The 20,781-nt window shown below is 39.4% G+C and overlaps 1 protein-coding gene across 1 annotated transcript in view; it reads left to right on the top strand.

Annotated features, from left to right (window-relative positions):
* The window catches only part of LOC144690792 (actin-related protein 2/3 complex subunit 1A-B), a 62,240-nt gene that overhangs the window by 25,408 nt on the left and 16,051 nt on the right, over nt 1–20,781 (top strand). Inside the window, exons 3-6 of the mRNA XM_078558610.1 lie at nt 5,542–5,646; nt 12,640–12,862; nt 16,032–16,139; nt 19,969–20,181. Of these exons, the coding sequence (XP_078414736.1) occupies nt 5,542–5,646; nt 12,640–12,862; nt 16,032–16,139; nt 19,969–20,181 (649 nt within the window). The remainder of the gene's footprint in view (nt 1–5,541; nt 5,647–12,639; nt 12,863–16,031; nt 16,140–19,968; nt 20,182–20,781) is intronic.

Genomic DNA, 20,781 nt, shown 5'->3' with positions numbered 1-20,781 from the left:
TCATCAGAACAGATGCGACGGAGGCGAAGGAACTGAGAGAATGGGATGGAGTCTTTACAGGAAGCGGGGTGTGAGGAGCTGTAGTCGAGGTAGCTGTGGGAGTCGGTAGGCTTGTAATGGATATTGGTGGACAGTCTATCATCAGAAATTGAGACAGAGAGGTCAAGGAAGGGAAGAGAAGTGTCAGAGATGGACCATGTGAAGATGATGGAGGGGTGGAGATTGGAAGCAAAATTAATAAATTTTTCCAGGTCCCGACGAGAGCATGAAGCAGCACCGAAGTAATCATCGATGTACCGGAGAAAGAGTTGTGGGAGGGGGCCGGAGTAGGACTGGAACAAGGAATGTTCCACATACCCCATAAAGAGACAGGCATAGCTGGGGCCCATGCGGGTACCCATAGCCACACCTTTTATTTGGAGGAAGTGAGAGGAGTTAAAGGAGAAATTGTTCAGTGTGAGAACAAGTTCAGCCAGACGGAGGAGAGTAGTGGTGGATGGGGATTGTTGGGGCCTCTGTTCAAGGAAGAAGCTAAGGGCCCTCAGACCATCCTGGTGGGGGATGGAGGTGTAGAGGGATTGGACATCCATGGTGAAGAGGAAGCGGTTGGGGCCAGGGAACTGGAAATTGTTGATGTGACGTAAGGTGTCAGAGGAATCACGGATGTAGGTGGGAAGGGACTGGACAAGGGGAGAGAGAAGGGAGTCAAGATAACGAGAAATGAGTTCCGTCCAAGGGCCCAAACACTCCTTTCAAGTGAAGCAGCATTTCACTTGCATTTCCCCTAACTTAGTCTACTGCATTCGTTGCTCCCAATGCGGTCTCCTCTACATTGGAGAGACCAAACGCAAACTGGGCGACCGTTTTGCGGAACACCTGCGGTCTGTCCGCAAGAAAGACCCAAACCTCCCTGTCGCTTGCCATTTTAACACTCCACCCTGTTCTCTTGCCCACATGTCTGTCCTTGGCTTGCTGCATTGTTCCAGTGAAGCCCAACGCAAACTGGAGGAACAGCACCTCATCTTCCGACTAGGCACTTTACAGCCTTCCGGGCTGAATATTGAATTCAACAACTTTAGATCTTAAACTCCCCCTCCCCCCATCCCCACCCCGTTTCTTTCCCTCCCCCACCCGCCTTTTTTTTCAATAATTTATATAGATTCTTCTTTCCCCACCTATTTCCATTATTTTTAAATCTAAAACTAAAACCTTCAGTCTTTCCACCCCACCCCCACTAGAGCTGTACTTTGAATATCCTGTCTTGCATTCTTAATTAGCACTTTTCTCAGACAAAGACCACCACCTTCAACACCTCTTTGACCCTTTTGTCTCTGACATCTTTTGATTATCTGCTCACACCACACCCTCAATGTGTCTCTTCCCCCCCACCCACCTTAAACCAATTTATATTTCTCCCTTGTTGAAACTATGCTTCAGTTCTGCTGAAGGGCCATGAGGGCTCGAAACGTTGACTGATTTCTTCTCCGCCGATGCTGCCAGACTTGCTGAGTTTTTCCAGGTAATTCTGTTTTTATTTTGTTTTGGATTTCCAGCATCCGCAGTAGCTTTTAGCTTTTTGTAAGTACCTATTCTAATCCCATTTTCCAGCACTAGGCCCATAGCCTTGTATGCCATGGCATCGCAAGTGCACATCCAAATACTTCTTAAATGTTATGAGGGTTTCTGCTTCTACCTCCCTTTCAGGCAGTGAGTTCCAGATTCCCACCACCCTCTGGGTGAAAAAATTCTTCCTCACATCCCCTCTAAACCTCCTGCCCCTTACCTTAAATCTATGCCCCCTGGTCATTGATCCCTCCACCAAGGGGAAAGTTCCTTCCTGTCTACCCTATCTATGCCCCTCATGATCTTATACATTTTATAATTTTTGCTGGCTCCTCATGTTTATACCGCTAAATCTCATATCCCAGAGGTAGAATGGTAGACCCAAAAAATGTTGCTCTCGAGATTGGAGAAGATAATTTAACTAAGTACTCAGTCCTACATAAATCTCCTATCTTCTGTAACGTAAAAGTGTCAATTCATACCCTGAGTTGTGGAAACTCCATTAAAATAACTGCAAATAAAAAATACAGCATAATTGACAACTTAATTGAGGCTGTGTAAAAGAACCAATGAGAATTTTAAAAGGCTCTACTTAATGAGAGTTTCTTCGCTAACCTTTATTTGTTTAAGGAGCAGCTAGTGACTCATGGTTGGCTAATCATATTTTAGATAAAAACAAAAGTAATAAAAACAAAAAACTGCGGATGCTGGAAATCCAAAACAAGAACAGAAACAGAAATACCTGGAGGTATTTCCATTGTCCAGGAATGTGATCAGTTACCCTTAAAAAAACTCTGTAGTTATATTTGCGTGAGATGGTACATTTAATGTGGCCCAATGTGGATGTCTTTAAATTATGAAAAAAAAATTGTCAGTCACTCCTGTGACACACTGTAGCTGGCACAGTATCATCTTGTATATAGTGTCTGTTACTTCCAGGTTAAGCTGTTCACTACAAGTTTTAAGATGCCATGGATAAATAGAAGTTAGAAACTAATTAAAATTGAGGAGGAAGACCTTGGAGGCCTTTAAGAATATGAAAAAATAACAAAGTTAAGAGCAGGATATGAAAAGCTAAGGGGACGTATAAGGGAATAAAAATCAAAAGGGACAAATTAATCGGTAAAATTGAATTGTTACAGTAAGGTGGTACCCCTGAGATGAGAGGATTCACAGACAAAGATCATAAAATGGTGTAGCTATTAAGTAAATACTTTGCATTGGTGTTTACTAAAGAGAGGTTGTTCGAACAGTGATGAATCTTGAAGTGGAATGAAGACTAAGTATCACAGCCTGACAGGATACATAATCTTGAAGGGTGAAATGACTCAATCTTAGAAATTATACCTCAGGTCTACATGAATATGGATGCATGTTGGAGGAGTAGAATGTGGCTAATGTGGTGCCTTTTTTAATAAGAGACAACAAAATCAGATATTTAGAGGCCAGTTAGCCTATCTGTAGTAAAGACATGAGGGGAAAGTCTTTAAGAAGTTGAGAAAATATTTAGAGATAGCCATCACAGCTATCAAAGGGACAGTTGTGCTTGACAAATATAATAACATTTGAGATGGTAATGGACATGGTAGATGGTGAAACACTGTGGATGTAGCACATTGGGACTTTCGGAAAACCTTTAACAAGGTAGCACACATGCGATGACTAGAGTTGTTTAAAAGATATGGAAACGGGAGGAGGGTGGCAAACTGGTTTTAAAATTTAATAAGGGAGAAAACAGAACATATGCAGTTTTTCAGGGTGTAGGAAGTGGGAAATGATGCCCCTCAGAGATCAGTTCTATTCACTGTGTATACCAATGTTTTGGATATAGATCTAGAGCAATTGATGTTGAAATTTGCAAATGATATCATGGTGGATGGTGTGGTGAATTATTTAGCAGACCAAAGGAAGTTGTATTAGGTTATTACATCAGATGGAATGTTAATGCCAGTAAAGTGCGAGATGTTATACCTTGAATGGAAATAGTGCTGTGGAAGAGCAAAGGGAATCACAGGACATTAAAGATAGCATCTCAGGCTGATAAGACCTTAAAACCTAGAATTCCAATTTTTTTAATCATGAGGTAAAGAGAATGTAAAAACCGTGAGGTAATGATGAACCTGTCTAAAACCTTGATATGATCTCCCTTAGAGAAGTGTGTTTAGTATTGGGCTTCACACTGAAGGAAGGCTGCTAAGGCTTTAGAAAGGGTACACTGGAGATTAATTTGGTTATTTCCTGGTATAAAGCACTACAAATGCATAGAAAGCTTTGAAAAGTTGGGGCCTGTCTCATTAAAACCATCTAGATTATGGGACAAAACAATGGTGTTTAAAATTGTGGAAGTATGGGCCAGGGCATATAGGAGCAGAATGCTAAGGTACGTATTAGTTAAAGCAGCTAGAATGAATGCCAAGAGATACATGTAAGATTTAAAATGTAAGATTTAAAACTAAATGTAAGATTTAAAATGGAGAGCAAGAGAATTGTGAGGCTTTGGGATTTACTTTCCTGAGTTAATGGGTAAGGTTGTGTCAACATTCAAGATTAAATAAAATAGGTGGATGACAGAAAGAGGGGAGTAATGGAATTTGGGCACATGAACTATAAGTATCAGTAAGACAGCTTGCTTGTGTGGCAGATGATCACCAGTGCAGGCTCTTTGAGCTGAATGGTTGGTTTCTATACATTGCTATATAAATATCTTCAGTGTTACCGGTTGTCGTTTTTTTTAAAAGCACGCTTTGATTTGCAAGTGATTATCATCAACTTGGTACTTGAAGTTGTACTTACATTTTTTTATTGATTTACATAAGAAAATGTGACATAATCCAGAGATCATTAACAAAATCCATGTTTTAAATTTTTTTATTCATTCAAGGGGTGTGGGCATCGCCGGCTAGGCCAGCGATTATTGCCAATCCCTAACTGCCCTTGAGAAGGTGGTGTGCCCTCTTGAACCGCTGCAGTCCATGTGTTGTAGGAACACCAGCAGTGCTGTTAGGTAGGGAGTTCCAGGATTTTCACCCACCAACAGTAAAGGAGCAGCGATATGGTTCCAAGGTGTATGACTTGGGGGGCAACTTGCAGGTGGTGGTGTTCCCATGTATCTGCTGCCCTTGTCCTTCTAAGTGGTAGAATTTGTGGGTTTGGAACCTTAAGCTGAACTGAGCGTTAAAAAGACAAGTATATGAGGGAGAGATAAGAGAATAGAGGGTTACTATGATGGATTTGGTTGAGGAAAGCTGGGAGGAGGCTTGAGTAGAGCATAAACATCGGCATGAACTGGTCGGGCCGAATGGCCTCTTTCTGTGCCGTATATCCTATGTAAATTGTTCCCCTATTATCTATACTTTGCTGTCACTGTCAGCTTGTTAAAATGTTATCTATAATACTTAGCTTGTGGTCCTCAGTGCAATTTTTGAATCAGCCTAATTAGTTAACTCTTAATTCAAAGTTGCTCAGTTCAAATTGGCCAAAAAGCTACATTAAGTGAGCAGGAATAGATTATGTCCTCCTTTTATGATTCCATCCCTTATTCTACAATATGTTGCACCAAATTAAATTTGCATATGAAAAGAACATCCTCCAGTGCCCACTTTCTTGGTTTAATGGTGTAATATTCTCCTTAATTGCCAAAGAAATACATGGAATTAAAAGATAGGTGTTTCCCACTATTATTTGCATGGTCTACTTCAGTATAGTACAAGATCACTTCAGCAAATTGCAAAAGTGCCTAATAATCTAATGTGTTAGTTACATCACCGCTGTACATGAACAGATAATCTGACCCATTGGTGCAGTTACAATTCCTTGAGGTAAAAGAATGTATTTGGCCTGAAGTCTACCAGTCTAGTAAAGTTATCCTTCAAAATCTTGAATTTAAAATTCAGGGACCCTTCTTTATATCTGATACTTAATATTGAATGGGTGCTTATTAATGTAAATTTTTACTAGTCGTTTTTCTGATTTCTACAGAGATAGCACTTAGCCCAAATAACCATGAGGTTCATATTTATAAGAAAAGTGGGAACCAGTGGATCAAGAATCACGAACTGAAGGAGCATAATGGTCGAATAACAGGTACAATAGAAGCTTGAATGCTTCTGGTTCTATATATTAATACTCCAAATTTATTTGAAGAATTGAGAGCAGCACCAAACAGCAAAGTTGTTGCTACTTTTTGATATTCCACATCAAAATGCATTAGTTTCTTGAGTCTTATAGCATTTTCATTCAAAGGTGCTACTAAATATCAACCTTAATAAAAGCAGTGACCATGTAATGTTTTTCTTACTGTATTGATTTTAAAGAAGACTTCTTAAGATCATTAATCTAAAAATCAAAACAAAATACTGCAGATGGTGGAAATCTGAAATAAAAACAGAAAATGCTGGAAAAACTCAGCAGGTCTGACAGCATTTATGGAGAGAGAAACAGACCCTTCTGGTCATACAGCCTAGAAACATTAACTCTGTTTCTCTCTCCACAAATCCTGTCAGACCTGCTGAGCTTTTCCAGCATTTTCTGTTTTTATTAAGCTAAAAATCAAACAGATTTTCAAACTGTTTCTTTTTTATTTTAATTGTTACAAATGATGAAAGAGGGTTCTAATGTTCATCTCCAGAAGCCAGCTGATGAAGGATGGAACAGGAGCCAATATTTATACACTTTATATTTATTTACAGAGTTACGCATTACAAGCCATATACCTCTTAAGCCAACCACTACAGTTTCAATCTGTGTCTACTTATACAAAACATAGGAAATAGGAGCAGTAGGCCATTCAGCCCCTTGAGACTGCTCTGCCATTCAACCAAATCGTCGCTGATCTTCTACCTCATTGCATTTTCCTGCATTATCCCCATATCCCTTGATGCCTCTAATATCTAAAATTCTATCAATCTCAATCAATGACTGAACCTCCGCAGCCCTCTGGAGTAGAGAATTCCTAAGATTCACCACCCTCTGAGTGAAGAGATTCCTCCTCATCTCAGTCCTAAATGGCCTACCCCTTATTCTGAGACTATGTCCCTTGGTTCTAGACCCCGCCAGCCAGGAGAAACATCTTTCCTGCATCTACCCTGTCGAGCCCTATAAGATTTTTATATGTTTAAATGAGCTCACCTCTCATTTTTCATTTTCTCATTCAAATAAATCATCAGTTCATCCTCACCACCTGCATACATTTAAATACAATATACAGTCAACATTAGGAGAGAGGCAGAAAATCAAGTTTATGTCCGTGCTATCATCAAATTAGCCCACAATTTGAGTTTTTCCTCAATGTAAAACTGAATAGCATTTTCCTGTGTTATAGAAATTTAGGCAGTTGAGCTGAGTGGAGGGGAGGTATAAACTTCAATTCGTGAAACAAAAGGCAGAAAATAATCGGTTCTATGCACCTCCCTGTTCTGCCTTGGTGATATTCCAAGTTGATAGGATTTACTCTTCATATTGAAAATATAAAGTTAGAATGAGAATGCAGATCAGGGACATGTTATGGCACAGCCAGTGGTAAATGCTGAGTTGTTCAAATCCCAAAGGGAAACTTGAAATAACTGCCACAACTTGTTTTGCAATTTGTATAAATTTTGAGATTCGTGTCCTGAATTCAGTAGTAATAAGACCACCAAGTCTTAAAGGTTTTTACAAAACTAGGTTGAACATTTATTAATAGAAGAAATGACATTAAATACATATATAAAGCTACTAATAACCCCCAGTCACACTTTCGTGAAGGCAACAGTAAGACGTATAGATTTTAAAAGACCCAGGCAAAGAAACATGATACCCTGAACAAGTCGACTTCCGAAAAGTTTTCTTAACTTCAGTCCTTTGAGGCATAGATGCCAAAGGCTTTTTCACACACTTGTAAGATCTTAAAAATGCTTTCCCTTACACACAGCCTTTGCTCGTTTTTTATACATATCTTTCTCTTTGAATGCAGATACCCATTGTTTCACTGTGTCTTTGGACTTTATCTCCCTGATATTAAAACCCTCTCATAGCACTAAGTTTTACCAGTAATCTTTGGGGGAAAATAAACACTGCTTTTAAACTTCACCTGGCTAAGTGACACATTTCATCCATCCTTTGAAAACAATCCAGTCTGGTTCATTTCAAAATGCAAATGTTCCATTGACACCTATGTTTCTAAACTTCCCCATGTTTATCTAATTAACATTTCAAACCTAACCTCTCCTCTTAGATCAAAGCACCCAGACTAGCTGCCTCTAATTCAATTAAATCTCTCTCTCTCTCTCTCTCTCTCTCTCTCTCTCTCTCTCTCTCTCTCTCTCACACACACACACACACACACACACACACACACATAGATGCATCCCACTATTACTCTATTTTACAATAAATTCCAATAACGTTGAGATTTATTATATCTTCTCGACAGATGCTCCTGTTTGCAGTATGAATGATTTTTTAAATTGCTGAAGTACCTTGTCTCAATGATTATATACGAACCATTGTTGCTTGTTTGAGGAGCATTTTAGACCGGCTCTTACCTTGAATAGCTTGCCTGAAAAGTCCATTTTGGAGCTGCATGTGAGGATCAGGAGAAGTAATAACTACAACAGCTGTATTTCCTCCAGGACAAACTTCTGCTGTACAGTTTCTGCTGACATGCCAGCTTTTATCATTGTTTTTTAAACTCTTCCTCAAGTCACTTATCACTGCACTCAAATTCCCAACTATCTTGCCTTTGGCCTTCCATTCATCATGACAGCTGCTGATGTGCTGAATCTCCCTCACTCATGCCTTTAATGCCCTTTTCCACACTAGAAGTATCCTCTGCCTCTCACCCACTCCTCTGTCTTCCTCTCTCCCCTGTCTCCGTAATTATTCCCCTGTATACCCCTCATCTTTGCTCCTTTGAGTCCAAGAGATGCAGACTTTAACATCTTTGAACAATTGGTTTAACCACTCATAGCCAGATTTGGCTAGACCACTTAAAGCATTATCAGGCAATGCCCTCTAGTACTAAAACTGTTCACTATTCAAAGATCAATGAATGGAAAGATGAGCTGAGGTAGTGGGGAAGCTGGGCAATATTAAGGAGGTGCAAGTATGCACCTGTGATTGTATGGATATGTGGACACCTCATCTGTCTCTGATTTATCATCGTTTATCTAACATCCAATATTGGATGAGCAGAAATGTCCTCTAATTATTGTTAAGACAAAAGCCTATTGTCTTTGGTCCTTGTTTAAGCTGAACAAAACATTCAGAACCTCAGATTTGGGATTGATCCCCAAGTTGAGTTTCCGACCACATATCCATACTGTCGCCAAAGCTGCCCACTTCACCTCCATAACATTACTCAACTCTGACCTTCCCTTGACCCACCTGCTGAAACACTCATCCATGCCTTTGTTACCTGTAGACTTGACTATTCTAATGATTCTCTGGGCGGCCTCCCATCTTCCATCCTACGTAGACTTGTGCTCATCCAAAGCTTTGTTGCCCGCATCTTAACTCACTCCAAATCTCATTCCCCCATCACCCCTTTGCTTGCTGTCCTTCGCAAGCTCCTGATGTAACAGCGCCTAATTTTAAAATCCTCATCCTTGTTTTCTGATCCCTCTATGGTGTCACCTTTCTGTGTAACATCCCCCTGCCCTACAACCCTCCAAGATCTCTGCACTCCAATTGTGGACTGTTGCACATCCTCAATTTTCATTGGTCCACCATTGTCGCCTGTGCTTTCAGTTATCTAGGCCATAAGCTGTGGAATTCCCTCCTGAGATCTCTCCACCTCTCTCTTTTAAGATGTTCCTAAAAGCCTACCTTTTTGATCAATTTTTTAGGTCATCTTTCCTGATTTCTGCCTTAGTGGCTTAATGTTAAAAATGTCTTTTTTTACTAATATTGCCTTGGGATGTTTTACTGTGATAAATGTGCTTATTTAAATGAGTTGTTACTGTAACTGGGCTTTATGACTGGAAAATCTTCATTATGCATGTCTAAGACAAAAGTGTTCACCAAATGTGTTTTAGTGACAGCACATTAACCTTAGTTCTGCTCTTTTGGGCTCATTGATTATCCAATTTGCCATATGCCATTTGCATTGCCCATCTATGTAAATCATTCAAAATTAAATTGGAAAAACCAAATCTGTGTTCTTTTCAAGTACTGAAATTGGACGTTTCTATTTTTAAAGTGTATCCCAGGCTCAATTACAAACATTACTGGAAGATAAATGAGCTTTGAGGCTTACCTACAAGATTACATGCTAAACACTAACATTTATTGTTTAACAAGTTAGGCAGATCATTAATCAGCTAATCATTTTCCCTGAGAGTATTTGGGTCTGATCACAGGTTTACTATTGTCAGACAGAAAGTAATAACCAAACTAAAAATTCTTCAGTATAGTGTGTAGGTTTTGGCTAATGGACAATTAAATCAGTTACAAAGCTAAATGTTGTGGGTTAAAGTGGCTTCCATAGGGTGTAAGTTACCTGTTGTGTTCTGATCAAACAGGTAAACATTTTCTGGTGAAATGTTAACTGCTTACAGTAATTCAGCAAAATCCAGTTTTTAATTGTAAACTGAAGGGCTTTGTCTTCAGCAGAAGCACAAAACAGGTGATGAGGAATCAGCAACCCATTTTACACCCTGTTTAGTTTATTTTTCTATTGACTTCAGAAATTAGATATGCTAGAGTATAGTTAGAAGATATTTTATTCAAGTTGAGCATGATCACTGGTACCAAATGGGCCATGCTTTTTAAGCATTTTTATGTAAAGATGAGTTGTACTGATCAGTCAAAACCATTGCTCTGTATGTTTACTCACTGTGCGACAAAGCAACTTAATGATTCATACCAAACCTTGCCTAACTGCATGTTAACGTGCTCTAACTTCAGAGGGGTTGGCAGAATACACGTGCAACAAACAAACAGCTGGTCTAGAGCGTAATGGATGCTGCAACATCACTGGCTTTTGCCGTTGCACAAGTAGACAAGGCAATTCCCATTAATGTTCAGGCTGCTTTGGAGCTTTGGGAGTAATTGACACCACTGAACCTAAGAACCTATCTACAACAGACCTGAATTTGTAACAACGTTCCTTGCATGGGCAGCTGCAACTCCAAAGTAAGCTTGCCAGATTCCCTAAAGCTGACTGTCAAGAAAGTCCATTTTTACTTGGTCTCAGTATTGTCACCAGTTGAAGAAAGATGGTTGCATAGTGTAATAATTATATAAAGCTAAGGTGCTTTGTAGTTTCTTTTTAGTTAAGGTAATTGTTGTGCTTATTTCAGCCAAAGTAAATCTATTGTGTTTGTAAGGCAACGCTTTTTACCAATAATGAGGGTGAAATCCTATCTATCTACTTTAACCAGTTTTCAGTGCTTACTCCCCATTGAGCTGGAATTCCCTCCTGAGATCTCTCTACCTCTCTCTTTTAAGATGTTCCTAAAAGCCTATCTTTTTGATCAATTTTTTAGGTCATCTTTCCTGATTTCTGCCTTAGTGGCTTAATGTTAAAAATGTCTTTTTTTACTAATATTGCTCTTGTTAAGTGCCTTGGGATGTTTTACTATGATAAATGTGCTTATTTAAATGAGTTGTTACTGTAACTAGGCTTATGATTGGAAAACTTTCATTATGCATGTCTAAGACAAAAGTGAAATTGAGGTGAAATCTCAACATTAAGGATGTTAGGGATATGGTTGGTAATTGACAGAATCTGGGTGATTGAAAAATTTAACTATTTATTCTTTCACGGGATGTGGGCGTTGCTGGCAAGGCTAGCATTTGTTACCGGTCCCTAATTATCCTTGCTCGACCATTGTCGAGGGCAGTTAAGAGTCAAGCATGTTGCTGTGGTCCTAGAGTCACACGTAGGCCAGGCCAGGTAAGGATGGCAGATTTCCTTCCCTAAAGAACATCGTGAACCAGATGGGTTTTTTACAACAATCGATGATGACTGCCATGGTCGATCCCAGATTCATTAATTTAATTTAAATTCCACAAGCTGCCATGGTGGGATTTGAACCCATGCCCCCAGAGCATTAGCCTCTGGATTACTAGCCAAGTAACGTTACCACTGTGCCACCATCTCTCTAACTGAGCTCATTAACTGGTTAGCAGTAATTTACTGAGTGTACATTGTTATTGTAAGTTATAGAATCATAGAATGGTTACAGCATAGAAGGAGGCCAGTTGGCCCATCGGCCATCACGTCTGTGCTGGCCCTCTGAAGGATCAATTCACCTAGTGCCACTCCCCTGCCTTTTCCCCTTAACCCTGCACAATCTTCCTTTTCAGACAATGATCCAATTCCCTTTTGAAAGCCTCAATTGACCCTGCCTCCTCCACACTCCCAGGCAGTTCATTCCAGAGATCCTAACCACTTGCTGTGTGAATGAGCAGGTACTTTGCAAGCGTCTAATTCATAGAACATAGCATTTTTTGATATTGATTGTGCTAGAGGAACCAGATAGGAAGAATATTTCAGGCTTGCTAAACTCTTTTACCTTGATTTTTTTTTAACCATATAATTTATATCAAATCTACATTCAGCCATGATACACGCAAATACGTGCGCACGCACATGTACAATAAGAGTTTTTGTTTAATATGAGCAGATAGGGAAAAGTATATTAGAATGCTTGTGTCTCCTGTTGGCTTGAAAGCATGATTGGCATGTCACCTGGTTGTATTTTCTGTATGATAAATGAAGTAACTTGAGCCAATAAGCATTGTAGAATCTTTGGACATAGCATTTCTGAAACACAAACGTAGTGATATAGAGCAAAAAATAATTAAACTTGTTATAATTAGTGGCCAGTTCTAATACGCATCCTTTAAATTTACTTGGATAGATGTTACCACCATGGCCATTATTTTTGATTAACTAGCAACGGTTAGGTTATTTATAATTGAAATATTAAAGTCAAGAACTACCTGTTTTGACCGGGTTTTTTTTTTGACATTTGAAATCAAAGAAATATAGCAGCATGAATAAGATTTACCTTCTCTGTGCTTTTATGGCATGTTTTAGTTGTTGGATTCCTAAACAGTTTAAACTAATTGATTGCTATGTTATCTGTACAGGCATTGATTGGGCTCCCCAGAGTGACCGCATTGTAACCTGTGGCGCTGACCGTAATGCTTACGTGTGGAGTCAGAAAGATGGTGTGTGGAAGCCAACGTTGGTCATTCTAAGAATTAACCGCGCTGCAACGTTTGTGAAGTGGTCTCCTCAGGAAAATAAGTTTGCTGTAGGTAGTGGTGCTCGGCTGATCTCAGTGTGCTACTTTGAAGGAGAAAATGATTGGTGAGTGAGTATTTGATAAAATCAAGAGTGCAGACAGAATTAAGTGCCTTCCAAGGAATTTGGGTTTTCAGCAATTGGCACTGTTTTGTTAGATGTTTATGATCTATTTCCTGTAGTCAGATGTACAATAGCTATGGGAACATTGCTTTTATTGTAAAATTATATAGGATTTTTGATTAATGAGCTGTATCAACAAACAAATGCTTGAGAACAAATGCATTATAGTTTTGAAAACACAATAGATAGGAGCAAGAGTAGGCCATATAGCCCTCAAGCAGGCTCCGTCATTTAATAATCTCATGGCTGATCGTGACCTTAAATTCCATTTAAATTTAGCGACCTCAATATACCCAATGACTGAACATCCACAGCTCTCTGATGTAGAGACTTCTAAAGACACTCAAACTTTTGAATGTAGAAATTTCTCCTCATCTCAGTCCTAAATGGCCGTCCCCTTATCCTGCGACTATGACCCCCTAACTCTAGACTTTGACTAGGAGAAACAGTCTCTCAGCATCTATCCTGTCAAACCCGCTCAAAAGGTTGTTTCAATGAGATTACTTCACGTTCTTCAAAACCACAAGAATATCAGCCCATTCTACTCGATCTCTCCTATAGGACCACCCTTTTGTCCCAAGAATCAATCTATTGAGCCATCATTGCACCCCCCCTGAGTCAGGTATATCCTTCTTTAGGTATGAAGACTAAAGCATTATTTCAAAGCGCTGTACAATTTTAACAAGACTATTTAGTCTTTACTGTAATCCCCTTGAAATAAAGACTGACATCTTATTTACTTTCCTAATTGCTTGCTATACCTGTGTGTTAACTTGGGTATCCATGTACTGGAAACACAAAATTCCTCTATGTAATAGTTTCTCATCATTTAAAAAATAATCTTTTTCTATCCTTTTTACCTTGCATTTCCCTGCATTATGTTCCATCTGCCATCTTCTTTTCCACTTACTGAGTCTACTTATCTATCCCTTTGCAGACTGTCCTCTTTACAGCTTACTTTTCCTCCAAGCTTTGTATCTCAGCAAACTTAGATACATTACACTCAGTCCCTTCATCTGAGTCATTAATATAAATGGTAAATAACTTGGTTTGAAACTATGCCTGGACTCTTAATACATTTTGTTCATTTAGACTGAATCAGTGTTAAGTAATTATTCATTCATAATATTTGCAAATGCTGGGACTTGAATGCAGAACAAGGCTTGACAATACTCAGGGACTGTTTAACATATAAACAGATGGAAGGAAATTGAATAATTATTTTTTCTTTCTGTAAGTCATTATGGACAAGCTACAGTGTGCACATTCAGTAGATTATTCAGGTCATCATCTGCAGAAGATAGGTGACATTGTTTCAATGGCAAAAGTATTTTTAGCTGTGGAGTTATTTTAGCCTTTTTAATTTGTTCAGGATGGTTTTAACTTCCAGCTGATGCGAGAAAGACATTTTAAACTGCTTAAATATTTTTCCTTAGTAGCTTTTAAAATATGCACTTTTTATTCAGCATCTTGGGGGTAGAAGCAGACACTAGAATAGAAGGATCTCTAAATAGAATATCAGTGTTCAGAGACTGTTTGTTAAAATGTTTTGTTTTATGGTATTTTCCAATCTTTGCCCTGAACGTTCAGCTCATCTGCTGAATGTGTTGACTCCTTGCTTGCTTGTTTCATAGGTGTCCTCCACTACTAAATTCTGCATATAAAAACTTAAATAGTGAGTGTTGGCTAAATATTCAACCACAGGGCGCATCACAGCTAAGCCACACCTTCATTCACATGCGTGTCCCTTGCAGCAGAAACTGGTAGATAGATATCCAGTGTCTCTGCTTACCAAAACATGGGCACTGTGGACAATTGTTGCTCTACTGATAATCTGTGCCAGTTAACAGAATGCTGAGTGTCAAATATGGGACCTTCCTGGTTTGTGCAGTTCAGCTACTCTCTGCCTTAACTAGCTGAGCCTTCTTAAGAAGTGTTAATCAATAAGGAAGTACAAGAATGGAAAAGATGCTGTAGTCTATTTTCCTGACCCTTGAATACTTCTCAATCATACATTCCCTTAAAATATCTATCCAATTCCTCCTGAAAAGGTTCCATGCTCCCTTCCTCCCAGGGCAGTCTACATTCTCTCTTAAGCAAACGCCCCAGTTCTGGAGTTTGTGGCAATCTCAAATGTATTATTGGGTTTTGAGTTCTTTAATGCTTTAAGAATGCTTCAATAATACCACCACAGAAACGTGCCTTCTGCATAGTATCCCAAGTTTTTCTGTTTTTCCTCATGAATCCTGTGCCTTAACATATCAATTTGGTTACTCTTTTCTGAGCTGCCTCCAATCGTGGATATCCTTGCTATAGTAAACCACTTGGAATTATATCATTTTTCAGGTATAGCCAGTGCAGTTGCTTGTACGCGTTTGATTTTTTATCTATTATCTCTTGGCTTTTGCCTAAATGTTTGGTTAGCTTTTCTTACTGCTGGCAAACACTACTATTGATTGCTATGAGTTGTCCATTAACGCTTTTAGGTCTGTTATGTCCTGTAGCTTAGAAGCATTTAGTTTCTAACTATACCATTTGTTTCCCTTCTCTCCTCTTATCAGCTCATCATCTAAACCTATACAGATCCCTTTGTGTTCGCTTTACTTCTGCAATTGTGTGAATCCCCTCTCCAAATTTAGCATCATCTGCAAGCAGATCTTTCCATTAACAGTTTGGTAAACTTTTGGTTAACTTGCAGCATGTAAATTGTGCTGCTGCATTGCATCGTGATGGAATGCAGGTTTATGTCTACAATTCATACAGCTGAAATTTTCTTGTCTAAACCTTCAGAGAGAGATGCTGGACTCAGACCGATGCTTTCCTCCTTGAGGGTAAAATGGAAAATTAAAGTTAAAGTAATCTTTGAGGCTCTTGTGTATCTAATGCCCACCATTTGCACAGCATTTGCTAAAGCCTGGGAACTGAGCCCATCTGCCTTCTTGCTCATGAAATGATGCACTCCAAAACAGTGAAGGTGTGGAACAGGGAGAGATCTTTGAATGGAAGTTTCAAGATCATAAATCTCGCTTTAGGTGAAATTTATATTTTGTGTATTTATGAAAGAGTGCACTTGTTAAGCTTTAACATAATTAGCTGTAGTTCTCTGTTTTAGGTGGGTGAGTAAACACATCAAGAAGCCAATTCGTTCTACTATCCTTAGCCTTGATTGGCATCCCAATAATGTCTTACTGGCAGCAGGCTCATGTGACTTCAAATGCAGGTGAGAGGCACTGCAGCTTCTGTTTGAGGTTTTTATGTAATTTACAGGTGCTGGTTTTGGTCATCCTGTACCACATCAAAATTAATTTCATACAGCTTCCTCTCTATGTCGAAGAAACCTATGCGTAGTTCCTTCAAAAAGTTTTGAATATGGATAGTAGCAATTCAATTTAAGAATTCAGATGATCTGGAGTGAAGTTCTGATTATTGTAGTCATTAAAATTCTAGTGTAGAAGAAAAAGGTCATTCAGATGCTGGAAACCCGTTTTGCCCTTTCTAATCCGTGGCCCCTATGAATGATTGTAATAATACTACCATCACTCTCCCTGTGGCTTGTGCTGCAAGTTGTTCTCACCACAACTGTTTGCTATCATCCCATTTCAGTTCTCTTTTCCTGTATTTTATGCCCATATTTCAATTCTCTATCTAATTCCTTCTTAAATATAATGATTGCTTGTTTCAATAACCACTTTTGATACAAAGAATATCTTTCTGATCTCCCCAGTTTTTCTTTGTATTAATTCCATTTATACTTTTGGTACCAACTCATCAGAGAAAATAAATCTTCCTACTCACTCTTCAAACCCTTTCAATTTTTAGAAGCATTTCTATTAGATCCCCTTAAACTTCTCTGCTCCAGTGAATACAGCCATTGTCACCAAACTATATCATTTGATTCCTATTATAATTTCAGTGAACCTACTTTGCTACTTTTCTATGGCTTGACGCGCTTCCTCTAACAGCATGCCCAAGCTGTGGCATAAACAGTAACTTCTCCCAATTCACCAACTCCTAGCTATATATTCAGTGCTGCTGGAGATAGCGCCAAAAATCACATTTGTTTTGTTCTTTTTGCCCTATGACCTGTATCCATAAATCTCCACCTCCCTCAATCCACTAAGAATCTTACAGTTCCGATCTTTGATATTACCCCAAAATGTACTTCACATTGTTCTCCATATAATTTTTCACCTAACTGTACACTGCCTAAGGCTTCAAGTAATCTCCTGCATTATGCCTCAAAGAGAGCTATCTGAACTCTGAAGTTGAGTTACTGATCTAAGCTCTTCATTTTGATTGATTTTCTTGCTATACTGTATATTACTGTGGAAGATTTCCAATGTTTGAAGATTAAGTAGGCCACAACAAACAAAGGATGCTTTCAATTTTATCACCAAGGCCTAAATGTAGTGCATCACCTGACAATTACCTGTAATGTTACCGTTTATTTGGAAGTACAGTAGATTGAAAAGTATTATTTCATGGCGAATTGAGCATTAGAATTTAATAAACTGAACATTTCTCATGAAAAAGCATGATATAAAAGTTAACAACAAAGTAAAATACTGCAGATGCTTGAAATCTGAAATGAAAACAAAAATTGCTAGAAGTGCTCAACTGCATCTATGGAGAGAGAGAGAGAGAAAAACAGGGTTAATATTTCAGGTCGGTGACCTTATGCTAATACTCAAAAAAAAAAGTTAGAGGTAACTGGTTTTAAACCAGTGCAGAGGCAGGGAAAGGGATGAAGGAGAGGAAAAAACATGCCTGTGATTGGATGTGGTGGGGAGGCAGAAGTGATTTAAATGACAAAATGGATGGTGCAAGACAAAGAAGCTGGTAATGGGACAAATAAAGAAACAAAAGAGCCTAGAGGAAGTGTAAATGGGAAAAGCAAAATCATCACCAATAGCTGCCGTCCAAACTGTTAGTGCTCGCGTTGTGTTGGTGCTGTTTCCTACTCTCACCTTGAATTGAAAATTTCATCAGCTTTGCTTTCAATTTTCACCCTTCTCTCAAATGCACGTAGCCCATCTCTGACGCTTCCCTTCCTCAGCTTCTTTGTCTCCATTTGTGGGGACAGGCTGTCAACATAAGCTGACAGGCTCTCATCATTACCTTGACTATGCTTCCTCCTACCTTCTATTCCATTCTCCTAGTATCTCAGTATCCGTCACATCTGTTCCAACAATGCCACCTTCCGTAAAAGTGCGTCTGATAAGTCTTTCTTTTCCTCAACTGAGGATTCCCACTCCATCCCCTGTGGTTGACGGCCCTCAATAGTGTCCATCCCATTTTCCCCACTTTACTCTCGCCTCTTCCCCTCTCTTCCAGAACCAGAGCAGGGTTCTGCTTTTACATAGCGCCATGCATTTTATGTAATTCTGAAATAGGCTGTTTGGCCCAACTGGTCCAGGCCATAATTTATGTTCAATGCAAGCTGCCTCCCATCCCTCTTCATTTAACTCAATCTGCACAAACTTCTATTGCTGTCTCCCTCACATTTTGAACTAGCATATAGGAACACTGCTGGTCAGCTGATTTCTTGTAAAGCCAATTGTAGGTAGCAGCTACTGATGATATTCAAGATGAAATTTATAATGACATAGAATTTACAGCACAGAATCAGGCAGTTTGGTCTCACTGGTCTATGTTAGGCTTGATACTCCATGCAAGCCCCCTCTTACTCCACTCATCTCACCTTGTCCCCTCATGGTCCTCTATTTGCTTCTCCTTCATGGATGAATCAAACTCCATCTTAAATGCAGATGGGGAGATTTAAAGCGTAAAATCCGGAGATTTAGCACCTAGGAAGCTGAAGGCACTGTCATCATGGTAGGGCAATTAAAATCAGGATGCTTAAGGGATTTGAATTAGAGGAATGCTGATATTTCGGAGGATTGTGGGGCTGCAGCAGATTACAGAAGTAGGAAGGGGAAAGGCCATGGATGGATTTCAAAACGAGGATTTTAAAATCGAGGCATTGCTCAACAGAGAGCCTGTGTAGGTCAGCAAGCCGAGGAATGATGGGTAGACAGGATTTGGGCAGCAAAGTTTTTGATGACAAATTTACAGAGGCTAGAATGTGGGAGGCCAGTCAGGAGTGTATTAGAATAGTCAAGTAACATAGGCATGATTGAGGCTTTCGACTGCGCAAATATGTGGACGAAAGTTTGCTTTGGGGTCAAATATAACACCAAGGTTGAGAACAGTCTGGTTCAACCTCAGGCAATTGACAGAAAGAGGGAGAGATGGAGTTGGTGGCGAGGGAGCAAAGTTTGTGGTGGGGACCGAAGACAGTGGCTGCAGTCTTAATATTTAATTGAAGGAAATTTCTGCTCATCCAGTAATATGGAGATAGGGCAGTGTCAAGGGAGGTGGTGGGGAGGGAGATCTGGGGGCTTCAGTGTACATATGGATACAGAAATTGTGGTTTAGGTGATGTCGCCGATGGGCAGCATTAGATGAGAAATAGGATGGGTCCAAGAATTAGTCTTCAGGGCACACCAGAAGTAACTGTACGGGAATAGAAAGGGAAGCCAGTGATGATGGTTCTCTAGCTATGATTAGGTAGGTAAGAACAGAACCAGGCAAGTGCAGACCCACCCAGCTGGATGACAGTGAAGAGAATTTGGAGGAAGATGGTGTGATCAACTGTGTTGAAGACAGCAGATTGGTTGAGAAGGATGAGGAGGGTTAGTTTCTCTTTCTTACAGTCAGAAAGAATGTCATTTGTGACTTTGATAAGAGACGTTTTGAGTACTATGGCAGGGGCAGAAAGCTGATTGGAGGGAATAAAACATGGAGCTCCAGGAAAGTTGGGATCGGATTTTGCGGGGTGGGGCGGTGATGACAACGTGTTCAGGGATAAGGTTAAATTATAGAAAAATACTTGGGTAGTGTTAGCACGTTAACTCAAGCATTTCTGTCCTACACCAAATACTTTGTAATGCTTTGTGATGCCATGTTATCTTATATTTGACCATGCAAAATGTCATAAACCCTCCTTCAGCATATTGTTCTGACAGTTCAATTTCTATTTTCTTCAGAGTTTTCTCTGCTTACATCAAAGAAGTAGACACAAAGCCTTCTGCCACACCCTGGGGTTCCAAAATGCCTTTCGGACAAGTGATGGCAGAGTTTGGGGGTGCCGGTAGTGGTGGTTGGGTCCACAGTGTTTCTTTCTCTGCCACAGGAAACCGCCTGGCATGGGTCAGCCACGACAGCACTATATCTGTTGTTGACGCTGGTAAAAATATGACGTAAGTGCCATTCCTTCTCTTATTTTCAGGTGAAAGTAGGACCATGCCAGCCTCAAATTTAAAATCATTGAAGAGCAACATAGGAAGATGGGTTTTGAATCTAAGCATATTTGTGAATCATCACATTTCTGATGTTTTTATTTCAAACTTGCACAGCAATTTTGATACATTGATCTTTGGAAATATCTACTGTAACCATTGTATTGTGAAATGTTGATCTTTGGCATCCTTAGTAGTTCACTTTGAACATAGTGAGCAGTCGACTCCTGTTCCTATGTTTCTGTGTAAAGTGTTGGGATTTCTTTTGTATTGAGTTGTTGCATTTGCATAGTGCTTTCCTGTGTAATGCATGTTCACCCCACATGGTGTCAGTAGGACGCTATGTAAACTTGTACATCTAACAGTGGGAGGAAAATGTCGGCTAGTAGTCTTGGTCAAAACAATCCCTGATTTTATAGAAAGTACATTATACTGTTGCTAGACATAAATTATTAAAAGCAATTTTATTTTTATCTTTAGTCCCTTAAGTAGGTTCTTCTTTCATTCTAGGCTGTTCCTAGGGTGTCTATTATGAAATACCAACCATAAATCCAAGAGTTA

This window comes from Cetorhinus maximus, chromosome 15, assembly GCF_964194155.1.
Source record: "Cetorhinus maximus chromosome 15, sCetMax3.hap1.1, whole genome shotgun sequence".
Classification (NCBI taxonomy): domain Eukaryota; kingdom Metazoa; phylum Chordata; class Chondrichthyes; order Lamniformes; family Cetorhinidae; genus Cetorhinus; species Cetorhinus maximus.
The sequence above is the reverse complement of the archived record's forward strand: the minus strand, read 5'-3'. Positions and strand labels throughout refer to the sequence as shown.